The 23,158-nt window shown below is 42.2% G+C and overlaps 1 protein-coding gene across 7 annotated transcripts; it reads left to right on the top strand.

Annotated features, from left to right (window-relative positions):
• Positions 1 to 120: 120 nt before the first annotated feature.
• Positions 121 to 23,020, top strand: LOC117499454 (vinculin-like). Of its 7 annotated transcripts, XM_034151838.1 has the most exons (24): positions 121 to 547; positions 5,998 to 6,068; positions 7,158 to 7,308; positions 8,104 to 8,212; positions 9,123 to 9,245; positions 10,055 to 10,215; positions 10,509 to 10,511; positions 11,692 to 11,782; positions 11,877 to 12,024; positions 12,122 to 12,275; positions 12,859 to 13,034; positions 13,115 to 13,213; positions 14,065 to 14,255; positions 14,967 to 15,166; positions 15,455 to 15,583; positions 15,688 to 15,837; positions 15,943 to 16,051; positions 16,265 to 16,567; positions 16,655 to 16,779; positions 17,458 to 17,643; positions 18,789 to 18,965; positions 20,231 to 20,434; positions 20,758 to 20,862; positions 21,183 to 23,020. In XM_034151838.1, exons 1-24 carry the CDS (start codon positions 380 to 382, stop codon positions 21,327 to 21,329), a joined length of 3,480 nt encoding a protein of 1,159 aa, XP_034007729.1. In that variant the 5' UTR covers positions 121 to 379; the 3' UTR covers positions 21,330 to 23,020. The 7 variants fall into 7 exon arrangements, with proteins under 7 accessions (XP_034007729.1, XP_034007730.1, XP_034007733.1 ...); XM_034151839.1 differs by lacking the exon at positions 10,509 to 10,511; XM_034151842.1 differs by lacking the exon at positions 18,789 to 18,965.
• The last annotated feature ends 138 nt before the right edge of the window (positions 23,021 to 23,158 follow it).

Genomic DNA, 23,158 nt, shown 5'->3' with positions numbered 1-23,158 from the left:
TGCAGTGTGTGTGTTTAATGTGTATGCGTGCGTGTGCGTGCAGGGAAAGCGTCAGTGCGCACCAACCCGCTTGGCAGCTGTATTCCTTGACTGTGATTGGGCGAAGGGCGGTGATTCCTTCTGTCACGATTTGGGTCGCTCCCACAGGAGGACACCGACCGTCTGAGTCCAGCCTTATCCGAGGTGCTCACCAGAGGAGACGGTGCACCCTGGGAGGAGAGACGCTGGACTGAGAACTCGGGATTTGTCCTCCTGTCGGTGTCGGTGAGGAGAGGAGAGGGAAGGAGAGGGAAGGAGAGGAGAGGAGAGAGGGGGATCTTCAGTGCTGGAACCACCAGCCGCCTTTCTTCTGTCGGGGCTGCGGTAAAAGTCGTTCACGATGCCGGTGTTTCACACCAAGACCATTGAGAGTATCCTGGAGCCGGTGGCCCAGCAGATCTCCCACCTGGTCATCATGCACGAGGAGGGGGAGGTGGACGGTAAAGCCATCCCGGATCTGACGGTGCCGGTGGCCGCGGTGCAGGCGGCGGTCAGCAACCTTGTACGGGTGAGTCCCGAGCTGGAACCAGGGCGTCAATTCACTGAAAGCTTCAGTCCAAAAAGTGTCTGCATCCAGTGGCATTTATAATCCAAAGTTCAAAATCTACATGTGTGGACACCAACTGTGACTTAGGCTTTTATTTAATTAATTATAAATGAGCCCTATAGGTCATCAAACTACCTTGCACTGCACATGGATCAGTGCGTTTATATATGGCTTTCACAGATTTATTGCAATCCCATCTTGATCTTTGCTCGCCATCAAAGTGATATAAAACTACCACACACACAGCCAGCTGACGCTCGTGCGTGTTTCACGAGCTCCTGCAGTAGTTTTTGTGTGCGTGTCTGACAGAGACACACACAATAATGTCAAACTCTGTCCATATTGGTAATCAGATGAGCTCAATGAAGTTTGTGGGGCGGAAGGAACGAGTTCTGATTCAATTAACAGGATGCTGTTTCTCTCTCTCTCTCTCTCTCTCTCTCTTTCACCCACACACACACACACACACACACACACACACACACACACACACACACACACACACACACACACACACACACACACACACACACACTGTGTAATCAGAAGAGAGGGAAATGTCACTTGTGCCATGGACTGAGTTAGATTATAGCAGAATTTGCAGTTATAGAACAATACCATTAAGAACCTCAGCCCATTGTTAAACTCATAAATAATATATATTCTCTGGGGTCATTTATCAGACTCCCATCCCCCTTTCATATTAACTCCTTCACTCCCGGTTCTCTCCCAACCCAACCTTGACCCCTCTGCTTTACCCATTTCACCTTCTCTGTCTGGTTTATTTTCGGTCTTCTTGAATCTAATATGTAATTTTGTAAAGAAAGAGTCAAGCTTAGGTCAGAGGATGTCTCTTCGGCATGCACTGACTGGAAAAATCAATACGGGCCACATCATTAATGCCGATCCGGGTCATTGTTATTGATGCAGGGGCAACCAGGCCTCAATCACTTAGAAGAAATCGGCCACATACAGAAGGAAACATTCTCCCGTTTATGCCTCAATTATCAGGAAAAGAAGCTGGTTTCATGTCATTCTGATTTTAAATGTACCTTACGTAGGAGACCATAGTTGATGGAGCAGACTTATCAGGAAAACTGTTAATGCAGGTTGTGTGTCAGACTAAAGACTATACACTCCTTTTTTGAAGCTTTATACTTCTGTGTTGAGCATCAGGACGGATGTATCTTACTCTCATCTAAATGTAAGTGTTTATTGTTCTGAATCACCTTAGTGTGGCCCCTCTCGTACTGCCCCCCTCTGTTGGCTACTTTTTGGGGAAAAAGTTTGAAATCGTATTAACAGGGGAAACATGATTTCTTGTTGGGAAAGGACTAAACCGCTCGCTGACTTGTTAAAAAATATTTAGTTTTAGCTGTTGTATATATAATATTCAGCCAGTGAAAGTGTACTTTAGAGGGTTTTTGCAGTGAGAAAACATTTTGATTATGCAAATTCATATTGGGTCGCATTTATCACGGCAATAAAGTACATTTCACATTGTTTGCTTTGTTAAATTGCACAGGGAATAAGGCCTCTTTTATTGTATAGCTGTCTGGACAAAGTTTAGAATGCTTCTGCTTCCCTTTGCAAGGACACTCAAGATCAAGTTGATAAATATCTCATTAACTGATAATGAAAAGGGCTATTGGGTTTGGTTTAGAAAATCTCCCTTTTACCGATACCATCCGGTCCTTGACATCCATTTGCTGCCGGGCACACCTCTCCATCTCTCTCTTTCCATCTCCTTTCCATTCAGCTGATCCTTTTGGACAGTGAGCAGAAGGAGGCTAAAAGCACCCTAAGGCACTTCGGCGGGTCTCATATGATGAAGATGCAAGGCTACAGGGAGAGAAAAGGGTTGAGGACACAGTGACACTCAATTGTGTCAGACAGAGGAGAATATTGAGGGATACCAGTATTGCCACAATAGAGGAAAAGTAAAATGCTTTAAAGTAAAAAATGCTGATAACTCTCCTCAGATTTCTTATTTTTCTTGCAAATACAGTTGCCATTAACACTCTAGATAAGAGCACAGCTAAACGCCGATACAGAGGAGATCATAAGTAGTTGTGAAGTCCACTGATAAAGTAGTGAGAGTTACAAAGTGGGTGACAAGAAAGTGTTGAAAGGGAGCACAAAAGGTGCTTGAGATCAGAGCTTGTAAAATCAGCACCGGTTGGTTGCTGGGTAGATCAACTTAATTGGATGTAAAAGGCACCTAAAGCTCAAATACACACAAATGAGCACATGCTTTATTTTAGAAAGATGATTCATTCCTACACTTGCGCAGTTTGAGCTAAGATATAACACTGTATACAGCAGCAACATGCCAGCATCACAAGAGTCCCAATGCACACACTGATACAATTACACCGTTAACCGCGTCCAGGGTGGGCTAGCTATGGGGGGTACTTAAAATCTAGGTCACGGAGACACTTAGACACACACATAAGATGGTGTCAGTCTCAATCTGTCAGAGGTTGTGGTGGGTTTCGACACTACTTGAACTTCAGATCTGAAGGATGCGGCTGGTGTGTTTGGTTTAAAGCGTAAACTTGCCGAAGTTGTGCTAATGACAGAGCGCTGCCTCAGTGTTTGGGAACTATCTGCTCCTGAAGGAGTCAACATAGATCCTGAGTATGTCTGGGGGAGGGGGAGTAAGGAATAAATAGATTTACCGTTGAGTGAAGTAACCACACACTGGAGAGAGAAAGAGAGGCAGAGATGCGAGGAGGAAGATTGTTGACTGAAACTGTTGCACGGTGTGATGCAGAATGAGGAAAGAAGAGGAGGGGAGCAAGACGAGGAGAACAAGACATTTTTAGTCAGACACCGGCACCCTGTGAGGGAGGGAAAGTGTCTCCTGCGTCTTCAGACCAGACTCTGCCTAGCATCATAGCCCCCCCCCTCGATACACACACATACTGCACACAGACACACACCACACACACACACTAACTGTCCTCGTCTTGCTCTCCCATGTAAATATGAGCCATCTCTTGTTGCTCATTGGCAGACCGGTGATGGCTCTTCAGTTTCTGGCCCTCAGCTTCTCAGTCCATCTTAAATCTACTCCTGGCTTTTAGCAGAATGGTATCCATTTTAATTTTGTTATCAAGTTCTGAAATGTTTAGTTATGAAAACGTTCTTTCTTTTTTTGACAGAATGTTCCTTGTGTTTTACGACCCGAGTTGGTGAAGACAAACAAAAAGCTAAACAGAGTGATGTATTCACTCCCTTATTGAAAGAAGCAAAAGCGCAGAAATGAGTATATCTGGATATTTATCGCAATTAATCCAGTTATTGCAAATGTCAATGTTATTAGGCTAACACTGTCTTACATTATGTCCATATTTTACTTTTTTCCGATTCCTTAACACTGCAATTCCGTAATGTTGTCTTCTCCCAAAAGTCATTACAAAACGTTGTAATCTAATACTTCACAGTCAACATTTGAAATCATTCATTATTTAGAAAATTCATAAAAGCTTTACTTGATTTTCTTTATTTGGGGGTGTGTTCCTCCTTGATTACTTAATTGTGTTAACTTGTGTCTTTTATTGGACTGGTCTGTTATTCCATATAAAATACAAATCCAATTATAATTGATTAGTAAGAGAGTGTGAAAGCTGAATCTTCATTAGAGCTGATGCCTGAGGGTCTCTGATGGGCTAACCGATTGTGTCAGCTTTGATTGACAGCTGTCTGCTGAGGCATTCACAGCTTTCATGATGTACACACTCACACATACATCACACTTACAGTCTGTACAGCAAAACACTTAACTTCTCATTAAATATTTATGCACTTATTGATTCAGGCTTTGCTGTTTACAGGAAACTCACGCAGCACTTTGTGCCGTCACCTGATGTGACTGCGAGTCCGGAGGGTTTCAGCAGATCTTCTTGTAGAGCTGCATTCCTCTCTGTTTAGAGTCGGGAGCTCACAACGTTTATTATACAAGGAAATTCACCCGGCTGCAATCACTGTAATCTTACTTTGTTTGTGAACATTCATTCAGACATCATTGCCAGACATAAAGGATCCCACAGACATAAATCTAAAAAGAATTGTTAATATTGTGAGGGTGAAAAGAGTAGAATGCAATCGTATAATTTTAATTTATATTGGTTAAAAGGAAATTATTTAAGCACTGTCATTGCTGTTGTTCGTATCTTCACTTTAGTTTGATATAGAAATATAGATTACAGTAAAGGTTTTCTGGTGTTTAGTTTAAGTTCCTGCTTAAAAATCTGAGTTTGGTCCTTTTAAAGTAAGAGTTTTTTGTGTTGCCTACATTAGTTACAGAAAGATGAAAAGGTGCAGTGTTGTGAAGGTGAATCTGTGTTGTGCTGCATGATGGCTGCCTCCTCAGTCTCTGGAGCCAGAAAGTCTATTAACTGGCTTTCATCGACGCAGCAGCAATAGGCCGATGTCATCATCTCACTGTAATTGCATCTCAAGTGTGTGTGCGGGCGTATGCTTGTGAGTGTAATAGGTTGTATTTTGTGTTTGAGAGCCTGTGTTTTAGAGACATTTGGTTTTTCGGACAGACAACTGCATCACCATCATCTGCAGATGAAAAGAGTAATGTGTGTGGGGATGGATGGATGGATAGATGGATGGATGGATGGATGGATGCGTTGTGCCATTTCTATGACAAAACAGGCAAACAATAAATAGAATATGGAGGAAAAATACTCATGCCTTACTTTTACATTAACATGAGAAGTTGGTCTTTTTTTGTCAGCGACACTGAAATGTTTAACTGCAACAAAAAACCGGACTCAAAGCATTGTTTTACTTACAAAGTACTGTCGGAGTGTACAACTAAATCTACAGAAAAAAGTAGTCGAGGAACCCAATGTGTTTCAATACATTTGAGGGCATGAAAATGTCAACATTTTAGTTCGAACATTTCTCAGGAAGAAAACACTGTTCGGCATTGACCGAAAGGAAAAATTCAAGGAACTCTAATAGAAAAATCAATACTCACAGCGAGGACGCTCAAGTTCAATTACTTCAGTTTAAAAGAGAGAGCTTATTTACCAGGTCTCAGATATCATTTGTGCCTGATTTATTGTGGAAGTTATTACCCTCCTAGCAAACATCTTTGGTATTGTTTATGTGCTACTGATGACCATACAGACTTCCAGTCAAGCTGCATAAAAAGTATTTCCCCTGATGTGCCCTCACGCAGAATAACAGAACCCGGAGTCAACCTGAGCCCGGGCTGCCTCACCTCGAACCTTGAGAGAAATGACATGCACACATGGTTGAAATACGTGTGAATTGATACACACTCGTTCACCCCACGGACTATTAATAGCACTCACTTAAATAGTATTTCCTCTCTCTCTGCAGCTAATGATAATAAAATAAACGGTCCATCTGTGTGTGTGTTGCAGGTGGGGAAGGAGACGGTTCAAACCACCGAGGACCAGGTGATGAAGAGAGACATGCCTCCTGCGTTCATCAAGTAAGTGTGTCTCTAAAGCACTGTGCCAGAAAACAACTTGTTTCTTGATATGCCTCCCCCTCACTCACAGAAATACCCAGTGACCAAATCATAGAAAAGTATCCACTTTATCTCAGTAGACAGAGAAGTTATTAAAAAGAGGATTCCAGACGATTTAATGTCAGGAAACGTGGCTGTGTTCCCGGCTGCAACAAAGAGCCTCTTCTAAAGCCGAGGCCGGACTCCCTGCATCCCGGCCGCTGAGAGGCTGTTTGTTGTTTTCCAGCTTGCATCCAAAGAGCTGACATGAACTCAGTGTGCCAGCCGAGAGCTTCTACTCAGCAATACTCCGACCCAGACATCTGGCTTGCAGTATGTGTTGCAGTTTTGTGTATGTTCATGTTTTTTCTGTTTGTTTGATATCTTTAATTTGTAGGCCTACGCTCCGTTTTTTCCTTTTCTATTGTTGCTCAGTTTTCATATATGAAAAATAAAAAGCTTCCAGACCTCCAGCAGGTCCACACACTGCTCTCTCAGGCCCATTCGCACATACACGGGGACACTACACCATACATTTCACTCACGGGGCTTAGAAAGGGGCGTGTGGGAATGTGAACCAGACTAAATATAGATGAACCAGCAGCCATCGATACCCTGACCAATGGGGGTCAGAAAGAGGAGGGCTTTGTGCTAGTGCTCTTAAAATCCATCCTCAGGTTAAGATAATCATTGATCTCTAAGGAATAGCTTAGCCCGAAATGTTAAGCATTTTACTATTGTTGATGAGCATCAGCAGATATAAATACAAATATGTTAGATTATTGGAAACACACTGCACCCTGAATCCCAGATTGGATTGCAGGACATCAACTCTTTGTCATTGCTATTTACATGGCTGACACAACATTTAAAATGCATTAATAAATAGAAAAATCTCTTCTAACTCGTTGCACTTGTCTATATGTGCACCTTGTTAACCATCTCTTGTTACAAGGAGGGCAGCTTCTGAGGAGTGGCAGATGGTTTTCTTTGCTAGACATGAGATTTGATTTACAAGGCGATAAATTCCTACGTTTGCTAAATGTCTTAAGCCGGCCTGTGTATTTTCAGGGTGGAGAACTCGAGCTCTAAGCTGGTCCAGGCGGCTCAGATGCTAAAGGCCGATCCCTACTCTGTGCCCGCTCGAGATTACCTGATCGATGGATCCAGAGGGATCCTGTCCGGGACGTCAGACCTGCTCCTTACCTTTGATGAAGCAGAGGTGTGTGTGTGTGTGTGTGTGTGTGTGTGTGTGTGTGTGTGTGTGTGTGTGTGTGTGTGTGTGTGTGTGTGTGTGTGTGTGTGTGTGTGTGTGTGTGTGTGTGTGTGTGTGTGTGTGTGTGTGTGTGTGTGTGTGTGTGTGTGTGTGTGTGTGTGGTGTGTGTGTGTGTGTGTGTGTGTGTGTGTGTGCGTGTGCGTGTGCGTGTGCGTGTGTGTGTGTGCGTGCGTGTCCTTTAAACTCATGCGTGTGACCTGGAATCACTCTTACTTTCAGGGAAATAAAGCTTTATATAGCTGCACAGAGGAAGGAGGAACTCAGCTCAGAGCAAGATAGTAATGGAGTCTAAAATGCAGCAAGATCTAATCACTGAGATCAAATGACTTTCCTCTGTCATAACTCAGGATGTGTGTTTGCGTGTGTGTCTGGTTCTGTGTGTGTGAGTATATGGATATATACCAGCCTGTATGGTGTGTATTTGTGTGTGTGTCTGTGTGTTTTAAGTGGAATCACATTGGGCACGTGATTATGCTCGCCATGGCTCATCACTAGCCTCATTTTTAAAAGAGCAACTTCACACAGTCACAAGACGTACATCACAAGACTGAACACACACACAACATACAAAGAGACCACACAAAGAACAGGAAAACTAAGATGTCTAAAAAAACCTCATGCACACACAGAATTTTGTCCTTAATATTATAAAGAAGTTTGTATCTTATCATCATTATCAGGCCCTGTTTACGCCTGAATACATGATCTGCTTTTGATTATGCGTGTTGTTTTGTGTCTTAGGTGCGTAAGATCATTCGGGTGTGTAAAGGGATCCTAGAGTATCTGACGGTAGCTGAGGTGGTGGAGACCATGGAGGACCTCATCACTTACACCAAGAACCTGGGACCAGGTCAGCAGGAGCTTTATTTATTTTCTTTTTTTTAATAAAGAACTGCCTTCAAGCTGCTACTCAGATGGACTACTATAAAAATGTCACAAATGGGTGAAGTTTCATGTGGCATCACTAAAACTGAGAATCACAGAGCAACTATCCACAAATGTGTTTGGGGATAAACATTGTAGGAATTTGTAATCAACAAAAGAATAATCAAGATTATTACTGGACATTAAAAATGAGTATAAGCAACGGTGAAAAATAGGTTGCGCTGTAAATCCCATTTAGTTTTCAGTCATGTATGAAAATCACGAGTATATTGGCATTTATAAAATGAAAACTGCTTAATGTTTTCGCGTATTTTTCTATTGGTTTGTGATTGTTAGAAAGACAAATCAATACAGGACAAGACAGGACAGGACTTGGACCCAATTTTTTGTCAATTCATAGCACAATTAACCTTTGTATTATTTTATTCTGTTGGTTAAAGATCAATCCCTCATGAGGAAAAACAAAATTAACTACTGGCCGCTCCTCTGACACTGAGATGCCGTAATTAAAGATCTTTTCATTGGCAAGAGATATAAACAGGCTATTTATCATCAGAGGTAAAAGGTCAATTGTGTTGTCAAAGCACTGTGGCATAATGAGCTGGAGGCAATCTGATGCAGAGGTTTTCCCACACTTGATTGATGCTGTCAATGTACGAGGTCAGTCGTTTGTGAAGTAACGATCTGTGTAGACGTGGTAGAGCTACTCAGGGGGTGAATAACCTGCGGGATGCCCTCCGAGTCTGATTGTTGGGATGCTAACGCTAACAAACCCAAGGTCACGACCTCTTGCTGCTTTCTACCTTCTTGTTGGTTTGATTTAAGTAACCTCTGATGTTCATCGGACAATAAATCCACATTTTATTTTTCCACAGGGATGACCAAAATGTCAAAGATGATTGAGGAGAGGCAGCAGGAGCTGACGCACCAAGAACACAGACAGATGCTCGTCAACTCCATGGGCACTGTCAAAGAGCTGCTGCCGGTTCTAATATCAGGTGTGTGTGTGTGTGTGTGTGTGTGTGTGTGTGTGTGTGTGTGTGTGTGTGTGTGTGTGTGTGTGTGTGTGTGTGTGTGTGTGTGTGTGTGTGTGTGTGTGTGTGTGTGTGTGTGTGTGTGTGTGTGTGTGTGTGTGTGTGTGTGTGTGTGTGTGTGTGTGTGTGTGTGTGTGTGTGTGTGTGTGTGTGTGTGTGTGTGTGTGTGTGTGTGTGTGTGTGTGTGTGTGTGTGTGTGTGTGTGTGTGTGTGCAAACGACAGCAAGGTTCACTGAGCATGAAACTGTTGTTATAGCAACGCTGATAATTACAGTCTTTAGTTGCTGGGGACAGACTACATCGCCCACTAGCTGCTTTGTATACTGCACCAGCAGAGGAGAGAAACACTCTTACAAATGTTTATTCAAAAACTCCCTTATTCTGTGGCTGTAAAGTCAGAAAGTTTGGACATGTAGCTTTGTCTTGCAAGATCACAAAACCACTCTATAACTTTAAGATAAGAGATAAAGATAAGATATACTTTAATTGATCCCAAATTGTGAAATGTTTTTGTTGAAGCAGATAAGGGGTCAAATGTAACATTTTCACATTAAAACGTGAAACTGCCTTATTCAGTGGTTTAAATATAACTGCAGATAATTCGGCAGTCGCATTTTAAACCTCTTTAACGACAAAGGATGAATTCAGCTGTAAAGTATTTAAATTATTATAAACAATGTTACATTTTCTGATGGTAGTTTTCTTTTTGTATAATATTTTGACATTTCTGGTGTCATATGTAATAACAAATACATAAATGTTTCTGTCTTCAGCTATTAAGATTTTTGTATCAACTAAGACCAGTCGCGGTGCCGGTGTTGAAGAGGCAGAGATGAACCGGAGATTTACCTTTGAAAAGATGAGCGCTGAAATCCACGAGATCATAAGAGTCTTACAGCTCACTACATGGGATGAAGACGCCTGGGCCAATAAGGTACAACCTGGTTTGCACAAACTCAGATGTTCTTAATTGTATACCCCTAACCCCAAAAACATACTAAAAATCCTCCCAGACCTGAATCAGAAAATCACTTTTGCTTTTGAGTGCCTGTTTGCACACACATAGCCACACACTCTATCCACACATCCCTCTGTTCTGCAGAGTCAAAAAAGAATCACTCTTCACTTTCTGTCTCCACTTTTTCTTTTGGCTCGTTAGTATAACTCTTGGTTTTTCTTTTTCTTTTCTTTCTTTACCTTTCTCCTCCATTCTTTTCCTCCCTGTAGAAGGTAAGCCTGTTTCTCTCCAGCTCTGCAGTTTCCAGCATGCATGTGTGTCTGTGAGAGAGTGGAGGAAGTATTTCCTTATGCTTAAATATGTATCTGTCATGCTTGGATTGAACAATAAGTGTGTCATGTGTTTTAATCCACTGACCGTTATATTGTCCCTTTGTGCATCTGTTTGTCTTGAATTGTCCATTTGAGTCAAATGGCTTGAAACAGATGACAATTATAAGCAAATATGTTTTTTAAGAAGAACTGCTTTAGAAAATAAACCTGTCATGGTGTTTTTCTTCTTGTGCTGCTAATGTTTGTGTAACTGTGTGGTAGAGCTGTCAGTAGTAAATAAGATGCAGATTAAGTCTCTCTGAAATGTTTATTTTTGGCACATGAGTTAGACATTGTGCCACAAGATCATTTACTGATAGAGTTGAGATGTGTTTCCCTAGTCTAACCTGTAACCCTGCATGTTTCTCTGCACACAGCTTTCAGATGATGATCTGTCTGTTTGTGTGCTTGTGTGTGTGTTGTGCTGTTGACATACCCTGTGTATGAGTTGTGATTAGCACTTACTGTCAGTGTGTGCGGTAACAGCAGGCTCACTAGGACTCTTCCTCCACTCAGGTCATGAATTATAGAATAAGCTGCTTGGTGTCCAGACACATCCATAATAGATGAGGTGTATTGAACATTTCCACTTAAGCGGTTCCGTCCCCTCTGAGTTCGAAAACAGATTTTTTTCTCTTTACCTAATATTTTGTGGTTAGCTACTGTATGAGATGGTTATCCTCGCTTAAATATCTCCTTTAAATTGGTGTATTTAGCCAATCAAATGTCACGATGTATTAGGCCAATCAAATGACTGGAACCAATAGGGATGAGTGCAAATTATTGACCCTAATTATTCAAGATAGATAGTTTATTTTGTACTGCTTTAAAGATAATTTGAGCTTTTTGGATTGCCAGGTAGAGAGCCCACAATTAAGTAGATACATTTGGCTGCAATGCTTAACACAGTAAACATTTGTTTGTGATTCATTATTATTTGTTTCTAGCACGATTATTGATACAAAATGTATAAATAAAAACGTCCAAAGTTATTCCTGGGAACTCTTTATTTACAGTATCCCGTAATGTGAAGCTGTGTCTTGGTATGTTTTGACAGAGCTACTTTCCTCTCTCCCCTCAGGATATGGAGGCTTTGAAGAGATATTTGGCTTTGATTGAGTCAAAGATGGCACAAGCTAAAGGCTGGCTCAAAGACCCCCATGGACAACCAGGTAGCGGGACCTTTTCTGCTCTTTGCTACAAAACGTAATGTTGTTTATGTTTTTCCACAATGTGATCCATCCTGTGGTGTGTCGTTGTCCCCAGGAGACCCCGGTGAGGTCGCCCTGCGTGTGATTCTGGATGAAGCTGGCAAGGTGGGAGAGCTTTGTGCCGGAAAGGAGAGGAAAGATATACTGGCAACCAGTAAGGCTCTGGGACAAATGAGTGACCAGGTTGCAGATCTACGAGCCAGGTAGTGTGTCATTAAAAGGGACTGTCAATTAAACTGTTATATTTATTTCCTTGTCTTCATGTCATTTTGCAACTTGTGTGTTTTTCCTTTATGACAGAGGACAGGGCCCGACCCCGGGGTGTGTGCAGCGTGCAGGCCAGTGCTCGCAGGGCTTGGACTTGTTATTCGGCAAAGTGGACAATGCTGCTCGTAGACTGGAGGCTCTAATCAATGCCAAGCAGTCCATAGCCAGGAGGCTGGACGCTGCACAGGTCAGATTAAACAGCAACAGCAATAGTAATCCATGCAAACCCTCCCTCCTCCCTGTATCCTATTTTCTGTCCCATTTGTTCTATTTGATTTAGGGCTGTCCCAATATCAGTTTTTCACTACACAAAATCTTCACTTAAATTGACCTTTAACTTTGTTTATTGTACGTTTCGTCTCTTTTGTTGACAAATGTATTACAAACTAATGTGAGTGCATGAAGGTGGAGAAAAAGTCTGTAACCACAACTGTGCACAAAAAGAACAATCACCCTAATGGATAGTGAAAAAGGCAACCATATTACCTGATAAATAATCTGCCAACACATCTGTATCATATGTATATTATCATTTTGATATCCATATTTCCTTCTTTTTTTTCTTCTCAAAATTCAATGTCAATATCATCAATACCTGTTAATCCTTAGTTTGTAGGACATTTCTGTAAATAATTTAAGGTTGTAAGCTAGTGTGAGTCAGCTAAAGGCTACATATACAATGTTAGGCAAACCTTTCCCAGCCATGAAGATACAGATTTATGTTTCATATTCCATCAGATTAGAACTAAGCCATATATTTACCTTTGTAGGCCTGGCTGGCTGATCCTAACGGCGGTCCTGAGGGGGAGGAGAACATCAGAGCGCTACTCGCAGAAGCCAAACGCATCGCCGATCTCTGTGAAGACCCCAAAGAGAGGGACGACATCCTGCGCTCCATCAGCGAGATCGCAGGCCTCACCGCCAGACTGGTGGAGCTACGCAGACAGTACGATTTCCTTCTTCTGACACATGCACGACCAATGATGTGTTGTGACTCTATTTAATTTTTAGACCCTGTTTTTCTAGGTTTAAACAGCAACGTCATGTCATCAATAGATGGCATATTCTACCTGCCTGGAAAATATGTTGTTGCCTGTCGACCATAGGCATGAGTCCTACAATAAGGTTTCTGTTTGAATATGTTGCGGGACAGATGGGTCTTTGGTATTTTGGTGGAGGGTCAGTAACAGTATCGGGGTCAAACAAGGAAAATACAACTCAATTTAAGGTTGTGCCACAGAATTTCCTATTCGAAATACAATTAAAATGCAGTCTGATGGCCAGGTCATTTGGTTTTTAACCGTTAATGGTACTTTAGTTCCATCACAGCGGGATGAGTCACTATTACAAATGTATTTTCTGTACTCCAGATCCACTGCGTGTATTGACCATACAAGGAAAACTGAGATAAACATGACAAGCAAATTAAATGAGCCAGCTGTTACCGAGATCAACACAACAGCTATGGATCGTGACTCTCAAAGGAGATAGATGTGGCTGCTCTAGTACACTGACTGCACTAATAAACTGTAAAACTGGCCTTAGATCTGTCATTAATGAAACACTCACAATAAATTACTTGGAGCTGTTGTAGCAGAAATATAGACCTAGATCAGAATTTGTATGAACTCTTTATCATCATTTCTGGTTACACTAATAGAAAATGTATGTTGACAAAAGGTGGCATCAACCTTTGACAGTATTTTCCTTTAAGGCGGTGTAAAACAGGGGTATGATGCGACATTTGTCAGGTTTGAAGTCTGTATTTAAGGGGAGACACTACAGGTGAACAGCATAATAAATATTGCGGACCATGGGTGAATTTCTTTCTGCTTGTCATAAAAAATACTTATTAAAGCCTGGGCTGTAAAAAACAGTGTTATACCCTGTAGTGTCTCCCCGATGTATTTCTGCACCACATGGCTTTTACAAATGGAGGTTTTCCCTTTAATCATCTCTATCTGTTACTCTCTCAGGGGTAAAGGGGACAGCCCGGAGGCCCGTGTAATGGCAAAGCAGATCGGAGCAGCGCTGCTGAACTTGCAGTCCAAAACCAACCGCGCTGTGGCCAACATGAGACCGGCCAAACCTGATGTCACCCTGGAGGGCAAGATGGAGCAGGCCCTCCGCTGGGTGAGCAACCCCGGAGTGGAAGACAGAGGAGTAGGTGAGTGGGGTTGGATGACGGCTCCAGGGAGGGCTGATTTAGTAGTTCAAAAATAAACGCTCCGACCTTCCATGCCTTTTGTCAGCCTCTGAGCAGTTATGGGATCATGAAAGATGTGAGGTGTTTAAGGTCCATGAGGAAGACACACATTCTCACGTTTTCATCATTCAGCAGCCATTTTAAAACATTTCTAAATGTGGTACAGAAATGACTGTGTTGGTGATTGATGTCATTTCCTTAAATGCCCGCAGTGAGTCACCGAATGACTAACTTATTTAGTCATTTAGGAAGAATTGTGTCGCTTTTAACGTTTTGTTTGATGCCTGTTGCTGTATCCCTGTTTCTTCATTTGCTTGTTTCCTATTTCCTCCCATGCTTCCCTATGGGAGCAGAGTGTGAGATACTACAGTGGAACACAGGTACCCGCCCACTATATGCTTGCTTAGAGGATATTACCACTATAACACTATAGATATTAATCACATCACATTCGTAGACACTATGGCAACTTCCCTAATACACAGAAGTCATTTCTCACCCCTTGTATTTTTAGAATTTATGAGACCATGTTACCAACATTTACGAAAACACTGTGCTTCCATTCAGAGATGGTTCATGTCTATATAAGGATGTGTAATTATTTGTATTAAAGACACTGGAGTGTATCCAGATGTGATGTGAGAATGACTTGTGTCCTGTGTCACTCCCCAGGTCAGGCAGCGATCAGAGGGATGGTGGGAGAAGGAAAGAGGCTGGCAGGAGGCTTGATAGGCCCGTACCGGCAGGATATGATTGGACGCTGCGACAGAACAGAAGGTCTAATGACAAATTTGGCAGACATGGCTGGCAGGGGCGAGGCTGAGGCTCCGCATGCACGAGCTACTGCCGCACAACTGCAGGACAGCCTCAAGGTAGCTCAACGGTCCCACAAACACACACATTTACTACCACAGAGTATCAGTGGTCAAACCCACAGAGGTTATTTAGAAAATGAATGTACAAATGTAAAGTTACTAAATATACAAAATACGGGAATTGTGGGTTAAATGATGTAGAAGACATATAGAATATTTACATTGAATGCTGCATCCATACAAACATGGAGTAGTGTATACACGATGATGCATGGATGTTCTGTGCTCAAAGTACTGGCTCAGAGCTCCACCTAGAGGACGGATTTAACACTTTGCTTCTACTAGGACCTGAGGCGGCACATGCAGGAGGTGATGACCCAGGAGGTATCGGACGTTTTCAGTGACACCACCACCCCTATCAAACTGCTGGCTGTGGCTGCAACTGCTCCCCCTGAGGCCCCTAACAGAGAGGAGGTCTGTAGCGTTAGAAAATCTGTGCTGTTAGGTGTGTAAAGAATACAAATCCAAAGAAAGAGGATGGTTAGAGAATTCTAAAGCAATATGAATGTTTGTTGTAGGTTTTTGAAGAGCGTGCAGGGAACTTTGAGGCCCATGCAGGCCGTCTGGGGGCGACCGCAGAGAAGGCTGCTGCTGTGGGATCAGCCAATAAGAGTACAGTAGAGGGGATACATGCTGCTGTGAAACATGCCAGGGATCTCACACCACAGGTGCTATTTTTGTTTTTTCTGTCACTGATATGCACGATTGCAAACACTGGGTAAACCATGTTCAGTGTCTTTCCTACACTGTCTGACATGTTTGTTGATGTCCAGGTGACCACGGCTGCTGTGATCTTGTTGAAAAATCCTGGGAATAAAGCCGCATACGAGCACTTTGACACCATGAAGAATCAGTGGATTGACAATGTAGAGAAACTCACTGGTGAGGATTTTCTTAACATTTCTTGTGTTATTTAAATAATAAAAAGTGTAGATTCCAAAGTAAGTAAGTAAGTGGCAAGTATTAAATAAGGTTTATTTTTATAGCATTTTTCAAAGAACAGCATCTCAAATTTCTTCACAAAAATATATAAATAATAATACCTTTAAAACAGTTAAACAAACGTATTAAACTTGGGTGTTTCCGTGCCCTCAGGTCTGGTTGACGAGGCCATCGACACCAAATCTCTGTTGGATGCTTCTGAGGAGGCTATAAAGAAAGACATCGACAAGTGCCGAGTTGCCATGGCGAATGTTCAGCCCCAAATGCTTGTTGCCGGGGCAACAAGCATAGCAAGACGAGCCAATAGGGTCCTGTTGGTGGCTAAGAGGGAAGTGGAAAACTCTGAGGATCCGCGGTTCAGAGATACGGTGAAAAACGCATCAGACATCCTCTCACACACCATCTCTCCCATGGTGATGGATGCTAAAGCCGTGGCTGGGAACATACAAGATAAAGGTACAGCCGTGCACTATGCAAACACATGTTCAAGATACTGTATTTCAGGCTTATTCACTCTACTACGCTGCACCTGTTCCTCCACAGCTCTGCAAAAGGCATATTTGGACTCTTGTCTGAGGATCCTGGCTGCAGTCGGAAAAGTTAGAGAAGCCTTCCAACCTCAGGAGCCCGACTTCCCTCCTCCCCCACCTGACCTGGACCAGCTCCATGTAAGCACATTCAAACACACGCATTTCCTTTTATGCACAGTAAACCTTAAATGACACATAACTTTCCAACACAATATGAACTAACCCTTTAAAACACCAAAGGGGCCTGCCGACCGCAGTCTACTGTTGGTAATACACTGACTACGAAAAGTACTCGCATAACCCCTCTTCAAAAAAGGAGCTATCCCTTTAAACAGAGGGAGAAAGTCATTTTTCATCCTCTCTGGTAGTGACCTTGAACTGCCAGCTGCTCCAGTGGAGCTGCTCTGTGTCCTAGAGCAGGACACCCATTAGAGTGGGTAGCCCTCAGGTGTAATTGAAAATGGGAGGGTGGGTGTTGCCACTAATATTTTCCTGGAAAATTACATAAATTATATAATATTTACTATAGTAGAGAAATACTTTCAATTTAAATGTTTAACCGGTTGATCAGGGGCTTTCATTTTGAAATAAGAAATGGCAAAGACTAAGGAGCTTATAGCAACTGCATTTAAATGTGATAAGAGTTCAAACAGGCCTGAAACTTTAACCAGATGTTATGTGTAAACCTTTCTTCTTCATTGGTACAACCACTGCATGTTGCAAATGTCACTTTTTCATTTGTTCCCAAACTACATCTAATCGACAACATACAGTGTGTGTGACTACCAAAAATAAACTATCCTTTTTTTTTTCCAGGTGAGTGATGAGCAGGCGCCACCTAAGCCGCCCTTGCCAGAGGGCGAAGTGCCCCCCCCTCGGCCCCCGCCTCCGGAGGAGAAGGACGAGGAGTTCCCAGAGCAGAAGGTTGGGGAGGTGCTCAGCGAGCCCATGATGGTGGCCGCCCGGCAGCTGCACGACGAGGCCCGCAAGTGGTCCAGCAAGGTCAGTTCACATAAACATGGATCAAAGTTAACACATCCACTCCATCAAACATGTCTAATTTCTTACATACAGTTCTGGGTAAAATACACCAGCTGGTTAATAATATCCCTGTGTCATGTTAGTAGGAATGACTGAAGTGGTTTCACTTTTTTTCTGTGTTGGCTATAATACACTTGGTGCCATTTCATATTCTGTAAATATCCTGAAATCAAGTTTTTCCTGGAATTTTGAGTTTTGATGCTGAAATGTGGAGATTAGTGACCCGATTCCAACTTCAGAGGGATAACTGGAAACTCTCATCCGCTCATGCTTGTAACAAACTTACATGCACAAAGTATATAGGAAAAACAGTAATTTGGAGGAAACAATCCAGCCAAGTCATAACAAGAACACTGTATTTGCAGTAGACTTTGTATTCTTTCTCCTGTCACTGTTGGTGTATGTCCTGTATGTGTGTGTCGAGTATTTTGCATGGAAGAACTGTGTATAGTAACAATGAACCTGTGAAAATAACTATTCATTATTCAGGAATAATGCCCTCTTGCTGTCTTTGTAAAGCTCATCACTCTTTTCCCCTTTATAGTTGACAGTTTTTCCATAATAATCTATGCATCAGAGGTGTCTTTGGAAACCGGGCACAAAGGATCTCTTACCTTTCGTGGCATTGGGTCACACTAAGCACATTCCCAGCACACTGCTAGCCTCATAAATACATTAGAAGGATGCAAAGCACTGGTTTGGGCTACAGTGAGATCTTGTTTTATTAAGCACATGCTCAGTAAGGCATGTCATCCATCTGCTACCTGCCCACACCATCTACTCTTTCATATGTTTTGCCCCATCTTTGCTTGCGCATGCAGTTTCACTCCACCTCTCCCCCCTCCTCCACAGTGCTTGTATTCGCCCCTCCTCCCTCCTGTAAGTCCTGTCCTCTGTTCTTCCATTCAGTGCCTCCATACTGTACTAAATGCCTCCTTTTCCCATGCTTCATTCCCTCCTGCCATCCCTGGCTTTCTCCCTTTTCTCCACATTCCTCCTTTTCTTTTCCTCCTCGTCCCCCCTTTCTTTGTGTCCCTACCTTTCCTTCCCATCCCAATTGATCCTCCACCCACAACCAACAACCCACCCCCCTCCGCCCCACCCAGCCTGTGGAGGAGGAGGCAGTAGAGGAGAGAGAGGTTTATGATGAAGATGAGTTTACTGATGGTGAGGATGACTATGAGCCAGAACTGCTGATGATGCCCTCCAACCAGCCTGTCAATCAACCCATGCTGGCAGCTGCCCAGGCTCTCCACCAGATGGCGCGCAAGTGGTCCAGCAAGGTCTGCGCACATGCACATGAGTGCACACACAACCAGACAGGGTCAGGCAGTGTTTGGAAATAGAGCGCTGCAAAGATGATACACAGGAAGTTTGCATGATGCAGGTTCTCATAAAAAAGCCAATTGGATTTTGTATCATTGCAGAAACTAAGCTTTGTGACAAACAAGAGTTTTTTGATGTTTACATGATTTGTTCAGCATGTCAAATCAACAAAATCTAAGAGTGGGGTATGATCGAAGTATTTTATTTTGTAGAACAAAAAGTTAAATCTCATAAGCTTGTGTTTTACCACAGACCATGTTTCAGGCTTCTAACAAAAAAACAACTCAAAGAACCAATCGACTTTGTTATGACGGATCTGCACATGCAAAGAAAATGCTAACTCATTTGTGGGTTTTACGACTCACTCCTACAGCACTATATGGTTCCCAATATTTTGCGCTGCTGGGATCCATACAGCTGTTTGACCACCAACACACACATCCACGCATGCGTACAGAAAAGTGCACCACACATCCACGCCCTGCAGGATAAAGTAACACTGGAGAAGCTGATAAGTGTGCAAATACTGAGCACTGAATCATGGAAATGCATCGCACTCACACTGTTATGCTGACACTACGCTAAGGTTGCACTAAAGGTTGCGGATTGTTTGAATGGCAAGTTTGTTTGTTGCACCACCTGGATACATTTGCCACTGGCTTCACAAGTCCATCTCTTATAATCATGGTCACTCAATGTCTTGCCAACCTGTGAAGCCAAGGATGACAGTTTCCCAAAGAATTCTGGGTGATGTAGTTTTGACATTAGACTGCCTGCTTGCCTGGTATAAACACTTGCTTCTGCTTCTTAGTATCAGCGTGCGTACTGATGGCTACAACACTGTGAACATCACCTAATATGTACTTACCTCACAATGGCTGTGATGTGAGGACCTCAACACTGTTTCCCTTCAAACTATTGATAGAAATGTGTCAATAACCTTCTTTCATTAAGGTTCAAATATACGTGGTGACTTGCACTGACACTGCATGCAGCTTTCTTCTTGTAACTATTGTGGCTGTTTTGCATTTGTAGTTGAAATGAATTCCTACAAAGCACCAGGATTATTATTTTCTGTATCCTACATTATGATAATCACAAACATTTTGAAAAGTCCCCTTTGCATTCCCACCATTTAACCAAAGCCATGCTCCTCTCCTATATCTTTCTCACAGTTCTTACTACTTCCTCCTCTACCCCCTACTCCTCTACCTCTCTTCAGGGTAACGACATCATCGGTGCAGCCAAGCGGATGGCTCTGCTAATGGCAGAAATGTCTCGGCTGGTGCGTGGTGGAAGTGGGAACAAACGAGCGCTGATTCAGTGTGCTAAGGACATTGCCAAAGCGTCCGATGAGGTGACGAGACTGGCTAAGGAAGTGGCCAAGCAGTGCACTGACAGACGCATCAGAACTAACCTGCTGCAGGTGAGGACACTCATACACACATAGACGGATTGCAAGACAATAATGGGGGCCTGGGAACCGACATACATGGCCCCACGTATCCCAAACAAGAACAAGACACAGATGTCATTTTATGTCTTTGTGCTTGTGAAGATCCTTTTCTTGTGATTATTTTGCATCGCTTTGTGGTAGGTATGTGTCTCTTATCGTGACATTTTGTAGGTGAATGTGGACAATTCAAGCCCCTCTGCCTTTGTGTGTAGGCCCATTAGTTATCTATGCACAGACAGATATAAAAACGTTGTCGTATAGAGAATCATTTGCATGTTTTTCTCCTTTCAAAGGTGTGTGAACGAATCCCTACCATCAGCACGCAGCTGAAGATCCTCTCTACTGTCAAAGCCACCATGCTGGGACGAACAAACATTAGTGAAGATGAGTCAGAGCAGGTAAACTCCATACATTTCACACAATATGGAGTGCCACTTCAATACCACTCTGTCCCAAGAGTCTGTTTAATGCTAAATGTAAAGCACTCATGATGCATGGGGTCAATTTCAGACCCATATATATTATATTCCTGGATTATAAATGCATAGTAGAGGTTTAAAGTGGTAGAAAACACTTGTATACATGTACCTGAGCACAGTACAGAAGGAATTGTACTTACTTTGCACCACTGCTGAATACTTCCTCTTAATATCCTTTCTTCATTTTGTGTTATCATTTCACCACCGTCTGCTTCAATTCCAAATGTATTCTTGTCCAGGCCACAGACATGTTGGTGCATAACGCCCAGAATCTGATGCAGTCGGTGAAGGAGACGGTCAGAGAAGCAGAAGCAGCCTCCATCAAGATCCGCACAGATTCAGGATGCACCCTTCGCTGGGTGCGCAAGACCCCCTGGTACCAATAATCCAACCTGCTCACTGAAACTGTTAAACTTAGCTCTGATAGCACACCTCGGGTAAAGGTAGCAATACTCATCATGAGTAAACGTGCACTTATTCAAAGAGGAAACTGATGATAGGTACCATGCAGATTTATTCAATCGAGTTCAGCTTTGCTCTCCAGCTCTCTTTATCTGTAACTGTGGAATCACGTAGGCTTATCTGTGACAGTTTATAATATATATTTTTGGTATGTTGTGTTACAAGAGTAGGTATATATTTTTTGCATGGACATTTTTCTATTTTCTAAAGGCAAATTATGACATTAAGATACTGATCTACTAGAAGACATTTACTTTTAATTCAGTTCTTTCAGTGAGAGTTTCTTATTGTCTATTGTACATACAGTCATTATTTGTTTAATGGACACTCAGCTAGGAGCTTTATACACTGAGTTTGACACTAAAGTGTGGAGTCTTGTGTTGGCCGCTGAGCTCTCCTCTCTTCATGTTTACGTTAATAACACTGTTCTTAACTCAAGAATAATTCAAAGGGGAAACATCATCACTGCTGTCCGGTGATTTTTATACTTGAAGAACTAAAAAGGTCTTCTGGATTAAAGTGTTAGGACTTATAGGCAAATGATACCGTTTGAAAAATGATTGTATATTTAAAAAAATGTATGGTTGTCAATAACTAATGTTGATTGCAGGAAGGTTTACACTCAGTTGATAAGAGGTTTTCACATGATATTTGCTGCATGAATGTCAGTAAGGGGAAGGAAGAGGTGAGTTGAGATGTTTTTAATGTGTGTTTGAGTTCTTTGTTTAACCTTTATTCAACTTTAACAGTGAATAATGCCAAAGGATTTGTTTTACATGACTGTAAGCTTCATATAATCTATTACAATTCAGGTTCTTGCAAATATCAAAACAGAACTTTTTCTTCTGAGGTACTTTTTGAGGTCTGTTATTTTTTCTTAGCAAAACAAAAAGAGTATTTTCTTCTTTTTTTTTTAAACTAATTGTGGTGCTTTGTTTCTTTACTCTCTCTGTAACAGTTGAACTGTTTGGGTAGTTTATTCAAAATTCAAATATCAAAACAAGTCATTTTAAAAGCCATCAACCTCCTGCATTTAGATTTCTCTCCATGTGTGAGCTCAGTAGTCCCATCCTAAATGCTCTGAAGCATAATCTGCACACACTTAACCCCGGTGGTTTAAGAACAAAAAACGTTATATTTGATTATCAGGCAGTGATGCCAGTGTTTTTTATTTGTTGTACGTTTTTGTCTGGAATAATTACACAGCAGACTATTAATTTATGATTGGTAACTCAATATTAAACGCAATCAATTTGATTAATGAATACATAATTTCATTTGCAACAGTAATTCATCAAGTTTTATTGCACACTTTTACAATGGCTGGGTAAATTCAACTATTAAATGGAGAATCTGTATGCGTGTGTATGAGTGAAGCCTCTTCACTTTATCAGTATTAGTAAGCCGTCCCCGTGATGGTTAGTCAGGGCTCTACATGTTAACCACATTTTCCTCTTTATTTGGCCCTACTGAGCATGTAGCAGTCACTGATTCACAACAGGGTGAACTTCTGTGTGTACTTGATGTCTTTACACCCTGAATGTACTCTGATAGCTTCTCGCCCTGCCAACACATCTGCTGTGCCTTGGAAGAATAAAAGACTAATAATGATGAATGGAGTCTGCCTCTAAATTCCCCTTCTGTAAGTCACTGATACCAGAATATAAAATGAGTTGTGAGTGTTGTGCGGTAGAAAGATTTGAGAAGCCGTTCAGTTCAGGTATGAAAGCCCATAAAGGACTTTGTTCAAATG

Source organism: Trematomus bernacchii, unplaced genomic scaffold (assembly GCF_902827165.1).
Source record: "Trematomus bernacchii unplaced genomic scaffold, fTreBer1.1, whole genome shotgun sequence".
NCBI lineage: Eukaryota > Metazoa > Chordata > Actinopteri > Perciformes > Nototheniidae > Trematomus > Trematomus bernacchii.
This window is presented reverse-complemented; position numbering and strand designations above follow the sequence as displayed.

What these genes read in the sequence shown, in the direction of transcription:
- LOC117499454 (XM_034151838.1), top strand. Translation starts at nt 380, where the DNA reads ATGCCGGTGTTTCACACCAAGACCATTGAGAGTATCCTGGAGCCGGTG. An exon ending in AACTGCAGGACAGCCTCAAG is followed by an intron (nt 15,167 to 15,454) that starts GTAGCTCAACGG and finishes TGCTTCTACTAG; the next exon opens with GACCTGAGGCGGCACATGCA. An exon ending in TCAGAACTAACCTGCTGCAG is followed by an intron (nt 20,435 to 20,757) that starts GTGAGGACACTC and finishes CTCCTTTCAAAG; the next exon opens with GTGTGTGAACGAATCCCTAC.